At 43.3% G+C, this 24,491-nt stretch overlaps 1 protein-coding gene across 6 annotated transcripts in view; it reads left to right on the plus strand.

Moving 5' to 3' along the window:
• sox6 (SRY-box transcription factor 6) overlaps positions 1-24,491 on the plus strand; it is a 163,359-nt gene that overhangs the window by 63,648 nt on the left and 75,220 nt on the right. For all 6 annotated transcript variants that reach the window (XM_036587021.1, XM_036587022.1, XM_036587024.1 and 3 more), the window contains one exon: positions 19,994-20,083. In XM_036587021.1, the coding sequence (XP_036442914.1) occupies positions 19,994-20,083 (90 nt within the window). The remainder of the gene's footprint in view (positions 1-19,993; positions 20,084-24,491) is intronic.

A 24,491-nucleotide genomic window follows, 5' to 3' on the forward strand; every position in this document is an offset into this window, starting at 1 on the left:
GTCGGCCGGGCTGCCGGGAGGCCTAACGATTGTGTCCGCTGCTTATTTACCGGCTATTGTAAAATGCATTATTTATGGAGAACTCTCCAGACGACACTTGTCAAGAGTTAAAAATGTCAAGACTAAGTCGGAGAAAAAAATAAAACAGGGGGTTGGAAGAAATAAATGAATATGGGGAAGAAAAAAATTAGCATCCATTACAGATTCAAGGTGACCTTGAGCAGAGGTTCACAAGCAGTTTAAGCAAGCTTTATGTAATGCACTGAAGTAGTAATCAATAAAAATAAATGATAATATAAGGATCCTCCTTCTGTTAGGTGTGTGCTCGTCTCTTTTGAATCTATAAACTCTTTTGTTGTCGTCGTCTTCTCCTTTTCTCTCCACCAACCGGGCTTTAAGTGTTACTAAAGCACGGCTGGGCTCAAACTCCTCTGGCCTTGAATAGATTTGTTAGCAATTATATGAACAAACTTCTCTTGTGTACACTGAGTGGCATGCTTAGACATGGCCCTATTCTCTCTCTCAGTGGCTTGCTCAACACAATGGCGCACAGCTTTTTTTTTGTATATGTGCAGGCAGGCATTTCAGGACGAGCGAGCCGTCCCGTCTTGATTCTGAAGCGGCAGCGGAATTTCTGACAATACACCCAAGCCGTGCTGTTTTAATGGTCCAATCCCACAGCACTTGGACAGGAGCAAGCTACTGAGCTGGGCCTAGTTAAGAAAGCCCACAGCTTACTCTAGTCTGGGCATCAGAGAGCATCCACCTCTGCCAGCGTAGTCAGCAGTCTTGTTCTGGCAGGATTGGCCGTGGCTCCTGGTAAAAGCTTGTTAGCCACTAATCTGTACTTAGAGCTGCGCTTGTTTGAATGGAATCATTACGTGTTTCGGTCTGATGTGTGGCAGAGGTTCAGAGTGGTGGCTGATAGAGAGACATGCTGTCATTGCTCTATAATGTGGAGTCGCAGTGTCATTGTTCTGATTATGCCAAGTATAACATACAGTGTCCCATTGTAAAGCTTAAATTTTAGGATAGATCATTAAAAATGCATCTGGAGGCAGTTCGGTTGCATAGATATGAAATGGCTATGAATAAATACAAATACAATTGTAATCAATTATAGTAATATTTAATGCAGTATGCATTGTTACCTACTGTTAAGGCTATTTTAAAATGTAATGTATATTAATGTAAAATAGTGCCTCCAGTCGCATTGTTGTATTAAATGTATTATTAAAAATAATCAGATGAAATCATGGTAAAATTTTAGATTTCATGATTCATTGAATTGTTTCTTAAGTAATTGTAATGAAGTCTAGTCCTTGTGAGGTCAGAGATTTAGCCATTATGTAGGTTTATATATATTTTGTCGCCCTAATAATTTTAGGGAACTATGTATATTTTATTTTTAAAACGTTCTTTCTTTTGAACGTCTTTCTTTGTCGCTGTAAAGATGCAATCACTTGTGTCATAGGTCTTTGGACAGTTGTTCAAGCCCACATTCTCCTCTTGCTTTCACTGATGAAGTGAAAGGACAGGGTTGTGTCCCACTTTTAGCGAGTGCGGGAAAATATGCCAAGTGCTTTTGGGAGGCAACAGGTGGAGAATGGCGGCGCTGTCGGAGGACGAGTGAATTACGCAGCCCCGAGTGACCCGGGTGACAGCGGGAACAGTTGCTAATGTGGCCGAGATGAGGGCTTTCTCTGGGGTGGTAACCCTAGACCCTCTGAGGGGGGCTTGGGGGGGTGAAAGGGGAGGGGATGTGCTGGAGAACAGCGGCATGGCCCGCTCTGTACACCTGGAGCTTTGTGTATTGAGTTGGAGTTAATGAGTTTAGCAGAGGAAAGATTCTTCAGTGGCTGCATCCTGCGTTAGGCCGTCTCTCTCTCTGGGGTGCAGGGATATTTCCAGTACTCCCCTGCTGAAGCTTGACTATCTCTGAGGCAGGTGAGCTGCAATCACAGCTGTGTGTGTGTGTGTGTGTGTGTGTGTGTGTGTGTGTGTGTGCCTGTCTGTATGTAAGTGTGTGTGTGTGTGTGTGTGTGGTGTGGACCTCTCTCCTGTGCTCCAGTCATCTGCTCTATGGGCATCTACCTTCACATTTCTGTGGAGATGTTCATCCTTTGGTGAAGGCATATAAAAAAGTGTGAAAGTGTGTGTATTTATGTGTATGGTTGATGTGCAATAGTGTATGTGTCTGTCTGTGTGCCATTATCTGTGTTGAGAATGCAGGTCAAGGCTGCCATCCACTGTACTGTGTGCCACACAAGTACACTTTTAAAGCAGCGGGGAAGATTCAGGGCTGCAGAGAGGCTCCTGCTAATAATCTATACTTTTTGCATGGCACTGTTTCAGCTTGGCCCTCTTAAAGCACGCCTAGTCTGCGGGCAGCGCATGTCTTTTCCTCTCGTCAAGATCAGGAGATTGATGGGCTTGGGCAGCTAGAGAATTGAGTGCAGAAAGCTGTTTTACCACATGCCATTTCGGTTGCATTTTTATGACCCCTTTGAAAACGCTCCTGTTGAAATAATGCAGCAGAGGAGCTCTCTGCTCACTTTCTGCCTCCTGCAGCCTTGTCATCTGCCTCTGGGTTTATTCCACCTAATTAATAGGAATCTTTGTTGTAATGATCCGTGGCACTGGCCCTTGACTTGATGCATATGCAATGAAGTCGACGGCAGGCGAGTCCGCCTTTTTAATTCCTTGGCCGATGGCCGGCGCGAACCTGAGATTTGGAGGCGCGCTTCAAAAGCAGCACCGCATCAATGCTCCTCTCCACTCTCCGTCCACCAGCCCCACGGGCGGAAAGCACTGGCCCAACATCAGTCACCTGCCTCCTCTGCCTGTCTGCCCTACTTGTCTTCTCTCTCTCCCTCTGTCTCTCTCTCTCTCGCTACACTCCACACTTCCTTTAATAGCTCTGGCACGGCGCTGTCCACCTTTGACTTGCCCTGCTTGTCTGGATAAAAGTGCTTGTATTTGATTAGCCCACGTGTGTAAGTGCAGGTGTCAGTGTATGTTACGGTGCGTTAGTGACGAGCATGATCCGTGCGTGTGTGTGAGCGCCCTGCCAGCCACAGCTACACAGGGCCCTGGCCCGTCACATTTGTTTGAATAGGTAATGTCGATCTGTTGGGGCTGAGGAGACACACGTTGGAATGGCTTGTTAGGCCACGCGATCAAAAGCCCTCTCTCTTCTCCGCGCCGTGCCAATCAACCCTCTTGTCAACCCGTGAGGCAGACGTTAAACAGAATTTTTTTTCTGGGGGCCCTGCACACACCACAGGCAGCCTGCCAGTTTGTCATGAACTTTGATGCGAAAGATAGCAGAGGCTCTCTCCACTCTGCCTGCCTTCTGTCTTTCTCCTTAGAGGCAACGTCTGTGCTGACAAGTCTTCAGTGGAGGTGGAAAAAGCTGGAGACTGATGCTGACAATACGGTGTAGTCCTGAGCAATGGCGGCTTTCCTGTAATGTCATCCGAGTCTCACAAGCCAGACTTTGGTGGTTTTATCGCTCAGTGTTGCCAAGAACCATATATTTGGACAAGCAGGGGCCAATTGACTGACATAAAAGTAGTATGCAAAATGACCAATCACTACCTCTTGCTTTAGCATGATGTAGAGGCAGGCCATTATCAAAATGGCGTTACAGCAAAATATGACCGGGATGAAAGTGGTATGCATTGGCACACGAAAGAGATCTGATTTATTTCTTACTACTTGCCTTAAACAAAACTAGTAAAAGACAAAACGGCACGATTTGTTTCAAAATGATTTGCTTAAAATGCTTAATTATTGTCACAGTGCACATAGTAGGCCTGGCTACTGCTGGCTAGCTAGAATTGAACTTGATAAACAAAAGTTTGTTCCTCAGTGGACTGATCACATTCAATGCACATGTGTGCACATACAGAAGCAGAGTGCCAATCAAAGTCAACAGTTTATTGTAACATACAAACTACATAAGACAGTACATCTGTGGATGGATCATCTGGGGCTGAGACATCATCCCTATGATGTCCTAGCCCACTTGGTTCTTGTCCAGGCCAGGTTTCTCATGCCTTTATGACAGGTCCAGAATTAGGGTTGAGTCTTTAGTCTCCCTCTCCACCCCGGGGTGGCTCAGTGGGGCCGCCGAACCCAAAGCCCCTGCTCTAAATAGAGCTCTTTGCCTTTCGGATGACAAAACAGGCAGCTGCTCCTGCCTCAATGTGCCATTCTTCGCGGCCCTATCGCCTTCCCCAGCGGCTCAGATTGCCATTAGTCGACAGTAGCAACTGCTGAAGAGCATTCCGGGAGCCATCTTCCCTCTCCAGCTCAGCTGTTGACTCGGCCCCCCCCACCCCTATCCATGCACAGGAAGGCAACACAACGCCTCCATTGTGCCCCCCCGCCCAGCTCTGTCACGGAGCTGAAGCACTCCTGATAGGAGGAAACGGGTGTCTCAGGGAGACAAATCCCAGCCAGGAGAACTGAACAGAGTGCCGTTTGTCCTCCCTCTCTCACCGTAGTTGCTTCTCCTCAGCTGTGGCTGTGGAGGCTCTCGCAATGCACTTGATAGAGCTTTGCGTGTTCTGTTTAGGCAGAGACTTTTTATTAAAGGTTCTGTCAACATAGTTTTTTAATCTTTTTAAGCTCTCAGCTATGGGCTGTTGCAATAGTTTACTGGTATTATGCTGCTGGTCATTTTGGCTCAGAAAGCTACCTTTTTGTTTTCCTTTTGGAAGTTGGGTGGGACTTTGTTGGAAGAAGCTAGTGTTAAGTATTTGGGAAGATTTTTTGTCAGCTATTCAGCTAGAATTGCGAGCATAGTGCCTAAAACACCCCTTAATTAATAACTGTGCTGCCTTCTTCTTCTTCTTGTTCCACTTCACATAAGTGAAACTGGGCTTTGGAAACAGCTTGTTGATAGAGCTGTTTTCTTTCTCTCTCTCTCTCTTTGCTGTCACTGGATGTTTGATGCTGCAGGACACAAGTGTACAAATAAATTGAACCTTTGCATAATTTATTACTTAGTTTAAATCGAACAAGTGCTAAACAAATGAAACATTTTTAATGACCTGTCGCTTGTCATTGCCATCCAGCCACAGTTGAAATTTAGCAAATGCGAACAGTATTTGCATGATTGGCCAAAGTCCTACTTGCATTAGTTCCTATCACTGCCACTTTTACTGTAGTCACTCACTGCAAAACATAAGTTTACTTTCTTAATCACAAATTATTTCTCTAGATTACGAACCAGTCTATGAAAATGGACAAATGTCTGGGCAAAATTAAGGCTTCACGCTCCACGATGGCTGCTCCTGCTGCTGTTCTTAGTTAGTCTTTTGTACATTTTTTACATTGCCAAGAACCACATAATTAACCACATTGAAGATTAATTAACAGCTAAACACAATTTGAGGCAAATATGTGATGAAACAAGTGGCTGGAGGCCTCCATTACTTATAAGCTACATTAGCCTTGTAGATCCACTGTAAAACTAAAAAAGCAAACTTTGCTCACCAGACATTACAAAAAATCTGCTTTCGGACTGAAGAGAATATTGGGCAAATTCGATTTTTGGCCAACCAACTTCTCAAAGTGAGAACTTTGATCTTGAATCACTGTTTCTTTTCTATTACAGTGATTCCAGTTATAGGAGAGAGAGCACGTCAACCTAGATCAGTACCTTTACTCATAAATGTTTGTTACTCATGAGTGACTGTTTGAAAGGTGGCAGGCTTTTGGCTTTGAATGCAATATTGGAGTCTTGGTTAATGTAAAGGTGCTAAGTGACGCTGGGGAGTGGACTGTAAAGGTTTTAATTAGCTCACTGTTTTATGTGACTCCCTCAGTGTTTAGAATAGCACAGTGAATCGGGGGAATGCTGACGCAGGAGAACAGTGGGTTACCCTATTAATGGGCCCTAAATCTGTCATTGTGCAGAGAAGCTCCACATATGGAATTAGCATAAGCCTTTATGTAGATTAAAAGTAAAGAGAATAAGATTTAACCCGTTGAATGAGCGTGTTTGAGTGTGTTTGATCGTTCATTAGTAGGCTATCTGTGTGGCGCAGGCTTAGAGCGAGGGACCCAACCTGTGCCTCATCCCCCAACCACTGTACCGTCTTCTGCACACACACACATCGCCTCGTGTTCAGTTCCCAGGCATTTTCAGCACATAACTGGACAAAAGGGCCGGTGTCATCTGACCGAGATCAAAATAGTGCCAATGTAACACACACCACGGCCACAGGCGGCCCAGTGTGGCCCGCTAATGATTTCAGGCCACATAGCAGGCTGGCTGTATAAGCCTCAACTACCTTAACCCCATGCGTCTGTGAATCTTCCTCCTCCAATCCTCTGAACATGACAGCTAACACGGCTTCCCTCTGTTAGCACTCTTCCATTGTCTTCCTCTCCAGCAAACAGCAAACATGAATATTTTACACCCGCTAGTGATGTCTCTGTCTTGAACAAAGAGGCTGTTTAATCGACTGTGATAAAACAAATCTCTCTCTTTCATCTCTCCCATTTATTTTTACTCCTCACTTTCTTTTTTTTTCCTGTTCAGTAATGTTCCACATGCTGCCAGAAGATGAGATGAGATGTCAAAAGAAACGGATAGAAGCGTGTTTTATTGCGCTGCCAAAGCTGCAGCCCCGATGACTGTAATTATTCGGTGAACGGCATCTCTCTTTGGGAGTGGCCCCCATATAATTTTAAGTCTGCTAGGGTCAAGTGGTTAATATGCTTTAAGACCCTATCATCCATTACATGTCATGAAGTTCCAATGATAGGTTGAAGTTATGAGTTTGAATTATAATTAATGATTTGCCGGGTGGGAATGATTTTTTTTCTCCTTGTTCTCTTTTTTTTCCACAACTCCAGCACCACTTATCATAATGTCGCAATTAGCGATTTTGGTGGTGAGGCACTCCACGCTCCACTCTGCTCTCCCTGAGTTTGGAGTGCTGCTCCTGGGGAAGGAGGCCCTTCATACTGGCCTTGGTCTGGCCCTTTACTAAGAACATAAACAGAGAATTTCTTTCCCTTTCCTCCACTCTCTCTCTTTCTTTCATTCGTCTTTCTCCCTCCATCCATGCGTCAGCGAGAGGAGCTCCGTATGAGGCTGCTCCGTTTCCAGTCCATGCTCAGCATGCTTTAGCACACATGGCTCCGCAGCCCGGAGAAAAGTGGACGGGTCGGTTCAAAGGAGAATACGGCAGCCATTGTTGCCGGACTGCGCGGCGAGACAAAGGGGCATTGAGGCGCTGAGCTGCAGACCAGCGAGGGACTTCCTAGAAATTGGAATTCTTAACCTTTTGAAGTACTATGGTTACTGCGCAATCTAAATGTGCTCTCCCCTCGAGCTCAGATATCAGAAAAGAAAGAGAGAAACACCTCTCAGAACAGAATCCGCATAACGGCCAACAGTGACTAACAACTGTTGGCGCTTTGTGTGAGTTTGTACAAACATCACCAGTCGGATTAGCGTGCTCATGGGTTCTAGCTGTTCTAGCCGGTGCATTAGAGCGAGGCACATGCATGTGAGAGTTTGCTTTTCAGTTGCCTGATAGCTGCGTGTGTGGGAGAGAATGGAGGTTGCCAGCTAAAAATAGTGACCTTTGGGCTGTGTTTGGTAGTGCTGAACTCTGACATAACAGTAAACAGAGCTCACTGCACGGGACCATAAACATCTTTAATTGCTGCTTCATAAAAACACAGAATGTCAGAGGCAGCAATAGCAAATAGGCCCCCTTAATTAGTCAAATGAATTTACAAAGGAGGGGAGATTTCTGGTTTTAATTTTTGCCTCTTTTAAGTGCAACCATGCATATATGCGGTACTGTATATTAGCAGAATAACAGACGAACTGTAACAGAGTTAACTATGTTTCGTTTGCACCTGAAAAGGCGTTGCTTGTGTAGTTTTATAAAGACTATGGAGCTGATTGTGTGCTGCCTCTTGGATGCCTAAGAAGGTGGTATTTAGATGATTTACCTATTTTTTTTCTTTTACTTTAGTGGCATATGTGAGTCGCGCATCAATATTTCCACTACTGAGATGGCTTGGTTTAATTGCGGTATCAGATGATCTTCTTGAAGCAATGTTTAAATTCGCCGTATCCTTCAGACAAGAGCGCTCAAGCATGTCCAAGTTGGCCCAGCCTTGTAAGATGAAATAAAGTTTCTGCGACTACTGCAGACACTTGGCTTCACAGCAAATTTTAATCTATTCATGTGGGTCCTATCAGTCTCTTTTTGTCCCCGGCACCCATTCATTTAGTAAATCACTCTGCGCAGCCCTGATCACAGTAAGCGACATTATCCACACATTTCTATTAATTTAACATAGATGAATAAATGTGAATGTTTTGGAGCATTGATTAGCAGAAGAGTTTATGTCTGACAGTTAGATTGCAGGGTAGCCGACGAAAAAAATGGCTCCTCTGCAAGGTACCCAGTAATTTAATTCTTGTGTGAAATTATTATAATTTATTACAGTGTGTGGGCCCTAATGATTACCGACATCAAATGGAAATTATAAATTAAAATTAAGTCCACACATCCCTGCTTAATGCTCATCTTCACAAGCACTGAAACCTCTCATCAGTGCTCGACAAAGTTTTCATAAGAGCGCGCTTCTTTTCTGTCTTTGTATATTTTTACTCCTAATTTATTTACCTTCCAAAAAAGGAGACGTATATTTTAGTCCCTCTAAATCACAACATGTTTCAAACACATAATGTGTTCAGTGAGAATATTAGCAAGATGCATGTCTTCCTCTTTTTCCCTCCCTCACTTTTATTTCTTACCATTTTCGGGAAAGGTTGAGCTCGTTATGAAAGAGCCCTAACGAGGCATCCCCTGAACGGGACGGGTTGGGTGTTGTGATCAGCTTCCGCGGGCTGCATCTGGCTGAGCTGTGCCGAGGAGGACCAGACGGATGGAGAGTGACAGAGAGAGGAAGTTCATTTTGCTATCCAAGCATTAAATAGTCTTAGTCTTTTTTTTTTTTTCTTAAAAGTGACCTTGTGGAGTGGGGGGGGGGCTGCCGAGCTGCCGATCTGTACACACGGAGTCCATCGGGGCACAATCACGCGCAGGCCCAACACCTCGGGCTCGGACATATGTTGAGTTTTATTTTATTCTTCTGACATTAATCCTATTCGCCAGCTGTTCTGCCAGCTGCCACTCTCCAGCTTAATAGGAGATTGCAGTTTTGGGGGCTCGGAGTATGGGCTTATCTTGGCTCCTCATCTCTGCTCACTAAGTTTTGATTGGATTTTTTTTTTTTCTCTTTCCCTCTCTCTGCACCCCCCACCCCCTTACACTTTCCCCTTTTCCACTCCCTCTCCAGGATCCTCGAGTTGTACTTCCTCTTTCCAATTTTTCTTGCTCTTTCAACTTTGTTTTAATTTTCTCTCTCTTTTTCCTCCTCCTGGTGAAAGGAAGGGAGGCCTGGGGGCTTGGGGTTTTAATCTCCAGTCCGTCTTCATCTGGACAGCTGCCTTCATAAGACGCTGGCCCTTAGTGCGGAGCTGCTCTTCTGCCTGGACTTGGCCTCACAATTATTTATAATTCAGCGCTGTTCTTTCATATAGCCTTGAAGAGCCCTTACATGAGGTGCCCAGACTGCCTCTCCTGAGAAGACCAGTAGACGGCACTTGCCATATGAGAGGAGAAAAGGATTCTGGCACAGTCCAGACCCATAAAAAAAAACATGTCTGCTCTGTTCTCTTGCAGTTTCTCTCTCCTGTTCATTGTTTTTATTTTTCACTTTTTCACTCAAGTCATAAATCAGCTTCATTGTACCTGCAGTAATAGTTGCTAAGTGGCACACTACATCTCCAGGCTGTGCACAGAGCATTTCTCCCATGTCATCCTTTCTTGATGTACCGGCCTGGTGTTGCAGGTCTGGCCAGCGTGAATTGATCATCAATGGCCACCTGCTTCAATAATTCAGGGCTGATTAGCAGCAGGCCCTGCAGTAAAATGGATTGGCGAAGAGGTCATGCACCGACCCGCTCAGGAGGTGAAGCCTCTCGGGAGCACTTGATTCATATACGTTTGATGGACACGTGTCTTGTTCAGCGAGGTCAGGTTGGGTACACACGGACGCTAGCCATAGCTGGGCTGATAGGGTCAGCGCAGTGATCTCAGAACCTTCACTCTGGGAGCGGAAGAGCTGGATGGCACACAGCCTCAATGACACACTCCAGTCAGGCCTCTGGCCTAATATAAGCTACTTTTAACACCCAGCTTTTTATGACAATCTACCTGCACCTTTGTTCCCTTTGCCTTGACCCAAGAGCTAGAATTACACTATAGCTCCCGACCTGTTATTACCATGAAATGGTTTGCCTTGAATTATATAGCGTTAGATGTACAGGGTTGAAGTAGCGGTTAGCTAACAATCCAGTTTATGAGTCGGCAGAGCCAGGGGAGACGTAGAAATAAAGGACAAACTCAGTTTTAGCGTCTTTTTTCTTTTTTATCTCTGTGGTTAAAAATAATTAAGGATGATTAAAGAACATGATTTTAGACTTCACAGCTTTTCTTCCATTTCTTGTTTTTTTGTACAGGAATAGTTAAGGATAGTTGATCTATTTATAGAAGCTGTTGACAAGTGGAAATGGCTGCCAGGGTTCAGTGCAACCTACAGGTGACTAACAGAGGTGTTCACTAAGTGGAATAATGAACAGTATTAGGTGTCAATTAAATCAAGCCTTCCCCAAGGTGCAGGTGCTCCACACTATACTGACACATCTCAAGAAGCCGAAGCCTCTTCACCCATGCATGCCAACAGGAGCATTTGCATATTAAAGAGCCGAAATTATTTAACCGAGGCAAAAAAAAAAGTCTTCTGGAAATGATAGAGGTTATTAAAACTGTTGACAGGGAGGGAGGGTAATTGGCAGAAAATGAGCGACAAGCCACTGTTGTACATCATCTTTTCCTGATGCTCTCTCTTCTTTCTGTCTTTCTTTCTTTCGTTCTTTCTTTCTTTCTCTCTCCCTCTCTCTCTCGCTCTCACACTCTCTTTCTTTTTTTGCTACCCGTGTCTCCATATTAGCGGCTAGCATTGTGCAGCGTCGCCCGGGTGTGTAACCTATTACGTTTAGATTGCTCCCTTGCAATTAGTGCCCTTTTTGTCCTCCCTTCAATAACGACGTGATTATGGAGACTTCAGGAGCGTTCGCCGATGCCGCCGCAGCCAACAGCTGTTGTCTCTAGGACTGCCGACGGGAGTGACAAAACATGTTTCCTTATGGCGTTTCACTTTCCTGTCTGCCTCTTGTAATTATTATGCTCTTATTTTGTGTGATGATGGAGTCTTGTTTTAGTGGCTCTGTGATTAAGACATTCAGAAGATCCCTCCCCCCTCCGTGCCTGCAGGTTTTTCTCTCTCTCTCTTTTGTTCGTCTGTGTCTCTAGTTTGTTTTCATGAGGCGGTGAGGAAGGCGAGAAGAGAAAGCAGACTCTTTAGGGTTTGATTTTACTACTGTATCTCTATTGTTTAACAAAACACGCACACACAACCCCGAGCAGCCTCGAGTCTGGACTTCAGAATGGAAACGTCTGGAATAACTTGTTTTCCTCATTAAATGGAACACAACTCTCAATATTCTCTTGACCTTGGCTGCTTGACTGCTTCTCTTTCTTTTGCGAACCCTTTTTTTTCTCTCCTAGCATTATTAGAATTGTTGCTCTTGAGAGTGCTTAGAGGATAATTATTAACCTAACCGCCACGTTCGTTAGGAGTGTTCCCTGCAGCCTGGGTCGCCTTCAAGTGGAGCTGTAATACTTCTGCGTCTGCGTGTTGTGCCTCCTGAACCTTTGTCTGTGTCCCTTTCTCTATCCAGACTGAATAAGAACAAACTGTTCATTGCTCATACTCTTCTCATTATTAGAGATACTGTTCAGAAAAGCCCAGCTCCATGGATAGAGAAAATATTTGTATGGTCAGTGTCAGTTGACCATTGATTTGGCAGTGGTATGTCTCTCTTGAGATGTTCGTTGCTGATATTATCCTGAAGTGAGCCCTAGTTCTTCAGTCAATGAGATGTGTGGCCCAGCTTGTACGCAGCAGAGGGGCTTCAGTGAGAGGAACTTCACTGAGTCTGCAGCTACCATGTGTGAAATGTCCATCTAGCCAGGGCTGAGGACAATGGCCAGTTCATGCAAGACAATTCGGCCGCTGATGGAGGACAATAGCTAATGATGGAAGAAAGTGTGGGAGGTTATAGAGTGAAGTGATCTGGCTCTCTCTCTCTTCCTCTCAAGCCTGACAGAGAGCAAGGCTTGATGAGGAGGAAGAGCAGTTTCCTGTGGTGGGGATTACGACGGCCGTGTGAGGCCTGGGGGCGCTGGCAGATGTGTTGGCACTGCGCCACAGGGCACGACTCATCGGGACAGGAGTGCTCAAGCACACATACACACATTCCCACACTTTATGCCGCACGGACGCAGGCCGCATCTTCAGGGCCGTGACACAGCCAGAGCATCTTACAAAGAGAGTGACAAAGTGAAAAGCATCACATATGACATCATTAACAGAAACACTTGACAGTACATAATCACATCTGGTCATATATGAATGCCTTGTGGCATTTTATACATTTTATACATTTTATACATCCCTGTTGTTGGAAGAAAACCTTGTATCTCCAAAATGGTAACTTTACAGGAGAAGGAAAAAACCTACACTACTTTTAATGTAAGTCAATGGAACCAGACTTTTTTCCAAGTCATTTTGGGGCATTTCTTTTAGTCCATTCATCTTGAAATGTAAAGACAGGTAACAGATCTTTTCAAATTATGTCAAAAACTGAAAAATGTCAAAAATGGAGATACGAGGTTTTCTTCCAACAGCAGCGATATACAATTTTTAACACAAGGCCTATTTATTAATCACAAATTACAATTTTTTATGGGCTGCATCTTATTGAAATTGCCCTACTTAGCATTTATATGGTACATAGTGACTTTTACATGGACCATTTTTGCAGAGATATGCTAGATAAACACCTCAGTTTAAAGATGTTGTAAAAGTTGAATCAGCGAAAGACCATTTCTGGGAATAAACAGTAAATAATGCATAAATGCTTATAAATAATAGCACTTATGACGGACACTCAGCAGCGCGCTGCATTGTAGGGCATACAATAAAAGCTTAAGCATTCAGCCTGTCTCTTTATGGTCAGTGTTGGAGTGGCCATGTTTCTTCTTAACATTAACAAAAAAAAAAACAAAGGCTAAAGTTTGGCAGCAGGTAGTGAAATTGTCATCGCTTACACGAGTTTGACTGCTTCTCTGTTGTGGCTTGTGTTTAACATGCCATTTTGGCTGTGGGCTCCACCAGGTGCTGAGATCTCTGTTTACACCAAACATGATCTCCTAAAATGTTGCTTTGTTGAGATTTACAAGTGCCATTACTTTTTCTTTTTATGTGTTTAAGGCCCTGTTTGCAATCTAGTTCCCCTATCTTTGCTCTAGGTGTTTTTTTTTTTTTTCAAGTGAGCGACTCCTGTTCCTCTCCCATTGTAAAGATGAGAGGGTATCTGCAGCAACAGGCTTAAGCAGAGATTGGTTAGGAGATAGCGGTTAGATCCGTACAGGAGCAGTACGGATTATTTGCCTAGGTGTTGGCGATAGGCTGTGCCGTGTTTTAGGCTTGTGGCTCCACGGCTGCAGCGCAGCAATGGGATCATGAAGCCTCTCCTTTGAGAGTCCAACAATGGGTCCAGCGACTATAATGGCATTTCAGAAGCTTTGGCTTTATCGGGGCAAAAATGGATTGTAGCATACTAGCTGTGCCTGGCCCCCGCTGCGTTTGGGGAAAGAGAGCAAGGCGTGCTGCCCTGTAATCCTCTTGTTTTGAGAGGCACTCTCCAGTCTCTCCAGAGAGTGGTGTGGGTGCTGCAAAAGCTACACAGCCGCTCCGGAGCGCGTCAGGGGTATTTATTCACACATGCTGGGCCAGGCTGGCTCTAAGGCGCTGGCATTACAAGGCTACTGGTGTAGGACTTTCTCTCACTTTCTCTCTCGATTTTTGGACCCGTTGCCCAGAGTTTTGTTCCCCCGTCCCTCGAGTGGCACCACATCAGCAGGGCGTTCGACAAGCTTTCCTCCCCAGTGCCTCTGCCATATCTGAACCAGGCTGAGCCAGAGGAAGCTACTTTGGGTCTGTTGAGACAAAGTGGCCAAATTCAACCGCCTGTTGTTGTGGCGGGGGGGGCGACTTGGGAACATGTAAATATGAGACAGATAAGGCCTATTGTTTTCATTCCAAAGTCACCCAGGCTGAATTGGTCCCCCCTCTTAAGCCATGCTGCACTTTATCTCAGAGGAGGACACGGTGAGATTTCGGTGTGCCCTCACAGGGGAAACAACAATAAAACCAACGCCGTTTTCTTTCTTTATCTACTCACTCCATCCTTCCGAGCGCGACTCCTTTCACATTTCCGAAGTACTTTCTTCCATCTCGAAATGTCAAAGGCTCCTTGAGATTCCTACTTTGAAATATGAACGTAAATGTGTTAGGGAAACTTAGCTGTGCTGAACTTCTCATCAGAACAGGCAGCGTGTTGAAAGACGAAAGATTTTAGTCGAGGCCCTGTTTGATTTTTGAAGACGAATGATCTACTTTTGTTGCTTTACATCCGTAATATGTTAATGCGACAGTAAGTGTTGCCCAGACATTAAGCAGTGTTTCTATTGGCTCTGGCAGAGATGGAATGTAACTTGGGAAGTTGAACAAAAATGTTTTTCCTCCTATTATTAATCTAAATTCCTCGCAAGTGTTCTAGCTTTTATAAGGGCGATTTGAAAGAAACCAGACAGCCCTCTCATGAACCACATGTTTTCGTAAAGTGTCCTCGTGTGTAACAGTTAGAACCCAGAGAGTTTCATTTAGCAGTTAACAGTTAGCTGTTTTTTCTTCAGTGAGTTCCTCGACATATCTCATGCACACACACACAGGTTAACTTACATATACATACATAAAATGCTGTGCAAAAGGCATCTTGAAAAAAGCCATTCATCTGGACAGTGAGCGTTTATTTCTTTAAAAAAACACTAACATTAAAATAAACACAAATAAACAAATAAAAATACATTGAGATTTTATGTCAGTGTGTTTAACCATTTACAAATGTTGAGGAAGTCCCATATTTACAGTTACCATCTAATACCCAGTTTAGTAGATCCATGCTTCATTAAATTAAATCAGGTGCAACACTGAAAGAACAAATTCATGCAATGACTTAAAAGCAGCAATAAGTTCTTCTAACTATATTTCTCTAACCAACATATCAGTAACTTTTTAAAACTATTCTCATATTTAGATTTATACTAATGTTTCTACTTGCACAAACACTCTTACTGCAGAGATAAATATTTTTAAACAATTTTCTTGGCTGTCTAAGACAGTACTGTATGCCCCCTGTGTATTATATAAAGCACTATGCAAACGTTTTTGCGCCTAACAAAATACCAATATTACAATACATACAAATAATATCAATATAATAAGCAGTGCTTTTATGTGTATCAGTGTGTTTGTTTAACCATTTTCAAACCTCTCTTTGTTGTATCATTTTTAGTCATAATCCAATGCCTGGTTTGGCTGATCAGTACTTTATTAAGCCAAATCAGGTGTCCTGCTAGTGGAATTAAAGACGTCCATACCTGTTACTTTTATTGTAACTATATTTACGTTTATTTGCATTTATTATGGATATATGGTGATTTTAAGCAAATGCATGCTTATTTCTTAGATAAGTGGTTGTGAATAATATGCTTAGGTACCTAGGGCACAGTATTGTGTAGGTAAGTGCCGGTATGTAATAAGAAATCTAACCCTAACCTTAACCTCAGTAGCAAAAAAAAAAAAAAGTTTTGCAGATGCACTTAAAAAATGAAGCATGTAGCTTTTATTAAAAACGTACAAATTCATGCAAGCAGTTAACAAAATCAGCATCTTTTTTTGTCCTGAAAATGTACAAAAACAAATATACACACACGCACACAGTCCAGACATTCCTCACTTCTTCCAGGTAAAAAAACAAAAAAAAATTACAGCAGAGGGCCATTCGGGTGCATTCCAGATGTAGTGTGTGTGTTTGCGTGAGTGTGTGTGTGTGTGTGTGTGTGTGTGTGGAGGAGGGCAGGGAGCGGCCACTCTCAAGGGAGGCAGAGTGGAGCAGAATGGGAGCTGGCACCGCATTATCTCCAACAGTTGGTGCATTCCTTAATGATCAAGTGCTGGAGCAGCATCTGTGCAAGTTTGTGTGTGTGTGTGCGTGTGTGTGTGTGTGTGTGTGTATGAGAGGGTAGGAATATGGGAAAGTCTTCCATAAAGCCTTTGACCCTCTCAAGACAGTTCCATCACAGCCATAAAAGGGAGTGCCATTCTCTTTTTTCCCCTTCTTTTCATCTGAGAGGAAAGACTGTGTGTTGTTGTTTGTTGTATGTGTGTTTTTAGTCTGAGAGGAGTGTGTTGATGTGGTTGCGTCTGACAGAGGAAGCATTTTTCCTCGGGGGTGAGGGCCCTTCTAGAGAAGAACCAGAATCACAGACCCCTGAGCTGTGTGATCCTGCTGCCAGGACACACACACACTAACCTGACTCTCACACGGGGTGAGAGAAACAAACTGTGAGTTCAGGATTGGAAAAGTCAATAAAGTAGAAGTAATGTTAGAATGACCCTAAAGCAGAGATGTCCTGTTGGCCGGGTTGTAATGGACGATGTGGGGATTCAAGCACAATAACATTTCTTCTCCGTTTCTTTTAGCTGCTCCAGATACTTTCCTTGAGGATTTGAAACTTGTTTCATTATTTGAAACTGAAATATTGTGATTCCAGGGGTGAAATAAATTATTTATTTTTATCTGGGGAAAAGAACAACTGAATTTTTTTATGCTAAAAAATTTTCACAAATGACATTCATTTAGTTCATTTCTAGTCAGTTTGAGTTTTTGAATGCTTCTTTGTCTACACCAAATAAAAGGCACTTAAGGCTAGTCAAAAAAAACTGAACGAAGCATCACTCTGATCAGTACAAAGACATTACCATGACATGAAATTTTGCTTTCGTCATCCCGTGTTCATAAGCCTGATGATCCATTTCAGCTGGAATGTCCTGTGGCCTGGAGTACCTCATGATATGACTACAATACCCAGAAACACAAAGAGTCAGTAATGGAGCCTCCAAAGTCGATCCCGGCACTTTTGCGCTCATGAATTGTGCCCTTTTGTTCAGCAGGAGTGCGTCCACAAGTGAGGCATTGTGAGAGTCACCGGCTTGGCAGTAAACCCCCCGCAACCCGGTGTCGGAGGGCCAGCGGCGAGAAATTTCTGCTCTAGACCTCTGTCCTCTGGCCTCTTCCACACAGAACAAATACTATTCTTCTTCCCCATGATGTCATCTGCAGGCAACATGACACTAGGGAGGGCCCTTGCTCATCGCTCATGTGTGCAGAACAGGGGGCTCTTGACTTGTGCAGTGGCTTAGGAGTCCAAAGGGGTTTTGGTTAAGGGAGAGCTGCTGAGGAAATATTGGCCCACTGTAGTGCAGCCGGGGCCGTTTCCATTGTTGCTAAGAATGAGGTTTTACAGACTGCGTTAACCAAAAGGAGATGTAATAATGATAATAATAATAACAGTAATAATAATTATATACACAGTGGGTTCCAGAAGTCCAAGGCTGCATTAAAAATCTGTTTTCTGTTTTTTTTTAGTCTCATTTCTTCCACTGAAGCATGTGTTCAGAGGAAACTTCACCAGAAGCTTTGGCACAAGTTTGTGTCCAAGCCACCTTGTGTGCGCACTGTCATTAAAACAGCATTGGGACATACCCTACCAAATACTAAGAATTTCTAAAATTCATGTTTACGTTTCAAAGATACTTTTTTACTCACAGTTGTGCTGATAATATAATTTGTGATGAAAAACTTTGTATTCATTTAGAAAAGAATGCAATAGAACGGCATTTTCACCAGTGGGCATTTAGGCCACCTGTATTCAAACATGCATTTGATAAAAAAAATGTTTAATACATTAAATTAAAAATTATAAATATTAATCTGTTTACTTATAGCAGCTTCACCAGGAGCCCAGTGGTGCTTTACAATACATACTCTGGCACATTACCATAGAAAGACACAAATAAAATCAGTGATCCAGTTTATGCAGTACAAATACATCAGCTATACAAAGAATTGTGTGCATTTCTATAAAGATAAGCTTTGAAAGTAGATATAAGAGTGTTCACATGATGTACTACGATACCGAAGGAGTTGGTTATACAAGTGGCAGTCTTAGAAATGATAACTTTTATAACTTTTATGGACAGTTCTAAACGAGATAACATGTAGCTCCTATGGAAGGCCTTGATAGTAAGAAATCTCCCCGTCTTTCTTTTGGTCACTTTATAAGTGTTTTGTTTGTGTGCATATAGTGTAAATGTGAATGTTTGATGCGTGTGTGTGTGATGGGAACAGCCTGACCCGGGCTGCGAGGCTCTGGTGAGCAGTGTGTTCTTTATCAGCGACCCCGGACCATGGCTCGACGGATTCCAGCCATTCCTCCCCCTGATTCATTGTCTGACGGACAAATGTTAATTGTTTTCATCATTGCTGGCTGCACGGCCCGGCAGCCCTGCCCCGTCCACCACCTCGTCTACCTTCTTCTTTAATGTCTCTTTGGAGTGCCTGTACCTTATCTGCAGTATCACCAGCCTGCAGTGACCTCCAGAGATCTTGCAGCACGGCCCTTGTTAAATCCAGACAACAGCTCCACCCCACACGCTTGTATATGTGTGTGTGTGTTTGTGTGCTGTCCTCTGTTTCTTTATCAGTGACCATTGTGAGTGCTTGATATTGATAATGATATTGAGCATGCAAGTATATCCATTTTTTTTTTTTTTTTTCACTTTTAGAAAGAATAGAAATGCTGAGCCAAGCTATTGATTTCTGCTTATTCACTTACATTTGTGTTCAAGTTATGGAGAGATTCACCTTGGCACTGAGAATAGATTTATATTAGGGCTTTATTGAGAATTATATTCTACATTTAATTCAATTGCTAACCCTGCTGTGTTTGTTCTATAGGAAATTCCAATACACTCTTTTTGACCTTTAGGAAATGTTCTCTGATGTAGTTTTAATGTACTGCTACACCACACTCACTTCACTGTAGCCCATTAGAGCTAGCCTGCTGCACAGACTGCTTTTTAGCTCTACAATCTATTCTATAGCATAGCTGATTTTTATTCTGGTTCTTTTGTAATGGTGCTTTAGAGACCCAGCCGCCTGTAGCATTTCCTCCTTTACAATTTTCTGAACTTTTTTTTCCCCAGTAGGCCTACTACTTTACTTCTGAATAGGTGAGCATTCATTCAACGAGGAGTTTTTTTTTTCGACTCTCATGATCAACAAACACAAACTGTTGTGTTCCTCAAGGTTTTTGTGGCTCAGACTCCGAAACACCGCTATGGATTTAAGGCCCGTTTCAATACGTGCTCCTCTTGCAGTGCATGGCACTTGAGCTCCCTCGTGTTCCTTGATTTCATTGGTGTATAATACTACATGATAATGCCGTGTTCAAGTGTTTAGATGATTAGATGATGCTTCTTTTTTGAGATGATCTATTTCTTCTAGTTCATTTTTGGTGTACATACTAAAGTAATTAAATTTGTGAAATAGAAGAGGATTCATAACATCATAAATAATAGAAAAAAAAAGTGGAAAACAGATGCGCTGATGTTAATCGTGTGTCTTTTCTGTTTTTTTTTGTTCTGCTTAGAATTGCTGCTTCTTTGCCTGTCATTGTGCACACTTTTAGACACATTCATCTCTTACATTTGTTTTCAACAATGCGAATTCAGAATAAAATCACGATGTGCCCGATTTGAACAATGGACCTCTCCTTGTTTTCCTGCATGTTTTTCTGTGTTTTATGTAGGAGTTATAGCCAAACTCATGTACTGTCTTTCTCTCTTTCAGAATCCTCCTGCATGGAAAAACTCCTTTCTAAAGACTGGAAAGAGAAGATGGAGAGACTGAACACAAGTGAGCTTTTGGGAGAAATAAAAGGTAAGTTTGCTTCTGTGTGTGTGTGTGTGTGTGTGTGTGTGTGTGTGTGTGTGTGTGTGTGTGTGTGCATGCAGAAAATATGTTTCCGTCAAAGCTGACACAGTCTCCTTTTTTTATCAGAAGTGATTAGAAAAGCAGCCCCTACAACTGGCACATGGCACTAGAAGTAGCCGAGTGTAACTGCTTTTCGGCTGGTTTTATCTCTTTATCATCGTTTTGAGTCTGAATATCAGCCGCTTTGCCTTTAGGGTTGTAGTGAGCATTCGTCTGACTGCATTATGGGGGTTGTACTTTTCCAGTTAGTGTAAGTGCAGTTAGGAGCTGATGTTGGTCAGATACATGAGACTTATATGATGGTCAGACAAAGCTTGAGAGTAAAGCAGATTTGAAGTAATCGGAGCAAAGAACGCTCTCAGTTCCCACATCCTTCTCTTTTTTTTTCCTGGGCGCAGATCTTAGCACTGACTGTTACAGGCGTGTGTTTATGTAGCAGCAGCAGGCGCAGTACCAGCCCTGTGATAACACCGGAGCTTTCTCCAGCTCTGGCTCCACTCTCCTCCCTCCCTACTCACTATCTCTCTCCTCTCTTCTTTCTCCCTCAGTCTGGCACTTTGTTCCCCACCAAAACCCTTTCTCACCCACACCCTTAGTCCGTTTGTCACATATTCTCACCACATGCCTGTGCCACTCTGCAACTGAGCCATGCTTCAATAACCTTCTTTAAAATCTATTTCATTTATTTATTTTTTTTGCGTGAAGGAGATGAAGGTGTCAAAGGGATCCACTTAGACTACCAGATCCTGCATGGCGAAGTATCAATATGTAATGCCAATTTTAATGAAGTGGGTATTTAGGTCCAGTAAATAGCAGGAGTCTGATAGCAGAGCCAGTAACGTTTGAGAGAAGAGTGTTATTGTTCTTCTGTTTCCCAGCTTAATGGTTCCCCTGTACCTCCCGTGCTATTTAGAATTATAAATAACATTTGTCCTTGGTTTTAATTATCGGATTAGATTTACTCCGTGTACTAAAAGGGGAGGAGGGAGTAAAAGAAAAAAACAGTCATACATTCTAATAAGTGTATTCATCGGCAATAACCTTAATGAACCCCGCACATGTAAATCACGTCGCGGAAGATTCATTGTACCTGCCCCCGTTATGTGCCACCGTAGATCAAAGTGCAGTGGAGAAAATGGCGGGGGGGAATGATTTAGCCTTTTGAAAGCAGATATTTTAAAATTACAGGGCATTTTTGCGTTTGATAAACGGGCGAGAGGTGAGGTCACGCTTCGAAGGTAGGAGCAGGTAGAGGTGTCGACAATGCCCCTTCCTCGGTGGCTACACTCTGCCCTTCCCCACCGAGACTCGAGCCGACACAAGGAGAAAACAGACAGAACTACTTTTCATATCATACCGGCAGCCTAAGGTTTCTAATTAGCGTGCCATTTCATATGACTGTAGACATTTCAAAGGCCTGCTTTGTGCTCCCCCTTACAAAATGTCTCTCTGGCGCGTTTGAAGTCGGCCCGATGTAAGTACGGGCAATTAAAAAGGAAGCTCAGGGTTGGAGACACACAAGGTCTGCTTAATTAAAACACAAACAAAGGCACCAAGCTGGAAAAGAGAAAAATACACACACACACACACACACAGAGACCCTCGCGCACGTACACGCGCATGCACCGTATGATTAAGATCTAAAGTGCAATGATAAATCAGAGACCACGTTAATTGTCGGGTTAAAAAATCAATACAAAGGCCACGCGCGCCTGTAGGTTTCATATGAATGGGAGCGAGTGGCAGATAAAGGATGACATGAGGATGAAAAGCCGTGGCTGCCTGGCTGGCCTTGCTATTTCTCCTCCCGACTGTATGCATTCGGCCCGTAGCCAATGGGACTGCACATTCTGCCTGGAGCTCATTGTTCGTCCCATTGTCTCTTCATCACAGGGGGAAAAAAAAAGGACTTGCTTTTGATGTTTTGACGATAAATGAGCGAGATATGAATTTCTGCCGCACGGGAGGAAAAAATCTGTACTTTATTTTTGCCTTTTAGAAAGGCAGCTCCACCTTTAGTGAGAGCTGTTAAGCATGAGCTCTGTGGAGATGTGGCTGTTTGTTTTTTTAGCCTGTTGAGGCACCAGGACAATTCTGCCTGTTGCTTCAACAATGGAGGAAGTCCTATTGGTGGGAGAACTCCCCCGGAAACCCTTCAGGAACAAAGGTACAATGACCCAGGTGAAATAAGAGAGAGGAGAACAGTTAGCTATGCTGTGCGTTCTTAAACCAGAGCAAGTCGGCACTCGCTCTCTCTCAACATGATCTCCCAAACAAGTAAACAAAATTATGACAGCAGCTAGTTTTTCTGGGTTTGTGACTGGTCACATGGAACGGTGCAGAAGAAATACATGCAATGGATGCTGAAAGATAGTGTTTTTCATAGTCAACAAGTTTTTAAATAAAATCGAATACACGTTCTGAAGGTGGTTTAAGACATGATTTGAAACATCAAGCAGTTCTGCTAGACTCTCCAGTCAGCTTAGAAGTATTTCCTCTTGTGTTACTTCTAAGCCTGTCCAGGTTGTAGCAGGGATAGAGTGAGGGCGCAAAGCAGAGCAGGCCATGTATCCCTTTCCCGCAGGCCGCTGCCTGAGCGATGTGTTTGTTTTCATACCTGAACTTTGCTGTCAGTCAGGAGGAACGGTGAGGAGAGGAGCCGCGATCTGCTGAACAAAACCACAGAGCAGGAGAGGCAGGCTGTCTGGAGAGAGGCCAAGCCACAGCACAGCCCAACATGGCTTGTTGGCACACTCTGAGAGGTGCAGAGAGGAGGGGAAGAGGGGTACTGTCCTGTACGGTACTACGCAATTCGCTTCCAGTATTGTGGAGTAATGAGAGACACTGCCCTATCAAGACTAAAAGTTGCTGTAATTATACCAAAATTATCATAAGCTCATTGGCATTACAAGTAAATATGCAGTTGCATTGAAATAATACAGCAACAGGACAGCAGTAACTCTAGACGCCTGGATCCTTGATGCTGTAGTAAAAGTCTAATTTATGTTACGTGTTGTTTAACCACATTCTTCATTTCTTATCATAGTCACCATTCCACCTACTTAGCACTGGAGAACAAAAAAGAAAAAGACTCTGCTGAAAATTCGAGTGGTATTTTGAATGTATTTGATGGAAGCTTTATGGCAGTGAGATCTCTTTTGTTTTAATCTCTTTAATTAGTCGTCTCTGAGCTTCTGAATTCCACTCTCTCGCAGGGTTGTTTAACTTCAGTTGTCTTGAGCGCACCATGTCCTTGTCATTCAAAGAATCCATATTTCCGTGGGATCCTTACGTGACTTTAACATAGACCGCCTTCACTCACTGAAAGAATTCAGAAAAACAAAAGTGAGAGCTTACAAAATGGGCTTCTTCGATTAGCTACAATGCAAGAAATGAGCCCATCACACAACACAAGAAGTGAGAGGCGTTTTCTGATCGATTTTCTAACAGCCTTTACACAACAGCGGAGAGATCTTCACAGCCTCTCTGTGGCCAGCAGATAAGTAGAAGCTCTTTAAGAGTAGAGGGTAGCGAGAAGGAGAGAGAGAACGCTGAAGCTGAGCCCGATTTTGATTCGTGTCTGACTAAGTCTTGTCCGGACAGAAGGTACACTGTGAGTGCACAGAGCTGTGATTGTTCTGACAGCTGGATTTGCTTGAAAACACGATTATTCAATTTACCGTTTGCCTTTATTCCTAATTGCCCCAGTAACGACAAAACCTGTGCCAACAGATATGACACTGTATCTGTAAACACATTCATGATGTGAATTTTTTTCTCCTTGCTAGATCATATGAGGGCAGTTTGTGATGAAATCAGATTTTAAGAGTGCACCACTGATAATGCTTATTGACTTATGTTTAAGTGAAAGTTATATTCAGGTATATTACGGAAAGTTCAGACTATCATTATTTTTCATAGAGAATGTAGACATACAGGAAAATCTGATCAATTGAGGATTTAAAACAGTGTGGAAAAAAGTTTTCCTGGAGCATGGGCTGATATTTGATCCCTAACATACTGGGCTTATTAGGCAGATTAGGAAACGTTATCCTTGGCCAAATCCTTTGTTATCCAAAGGCATTGTTCCTAAGGACGAGAGATCGAGGGAGAAAGGGAGAGAGAGAAGGAGGGGGAGAGAAAAAAAAGAGAGAGAGAGAGAGAGGAAACCACCTCCACCCTTCAGCCACTCTGAAATATTCCTCCATTTCCCCAATTCAGAAGTGCCACGCTTTGCATTTTTCTCCCCCCTAATGCCTCAATAGGCAAACTGTTTGCCCTTATGTACCCAAGTGAAATATGAGCTACAGTAAATTATTATTCTTTGGGCCACATTTGTGAGATGAATGCGGGG

Source organism: Colossoma macropomum, unplaced genomic scaffold (genome assembly GCF_904425465.1).
Source record: "Colossoma macropomum unplaced genomic scaffold, Colossoma_macropomum, whole genome shotgun sequence".
Lineage (NCBI taxonomy): Eukaryota > Metazoa > Chordata > Actinopteri > Characiformes > Serrasalmidae > Colossoma > Colossoma macropomum.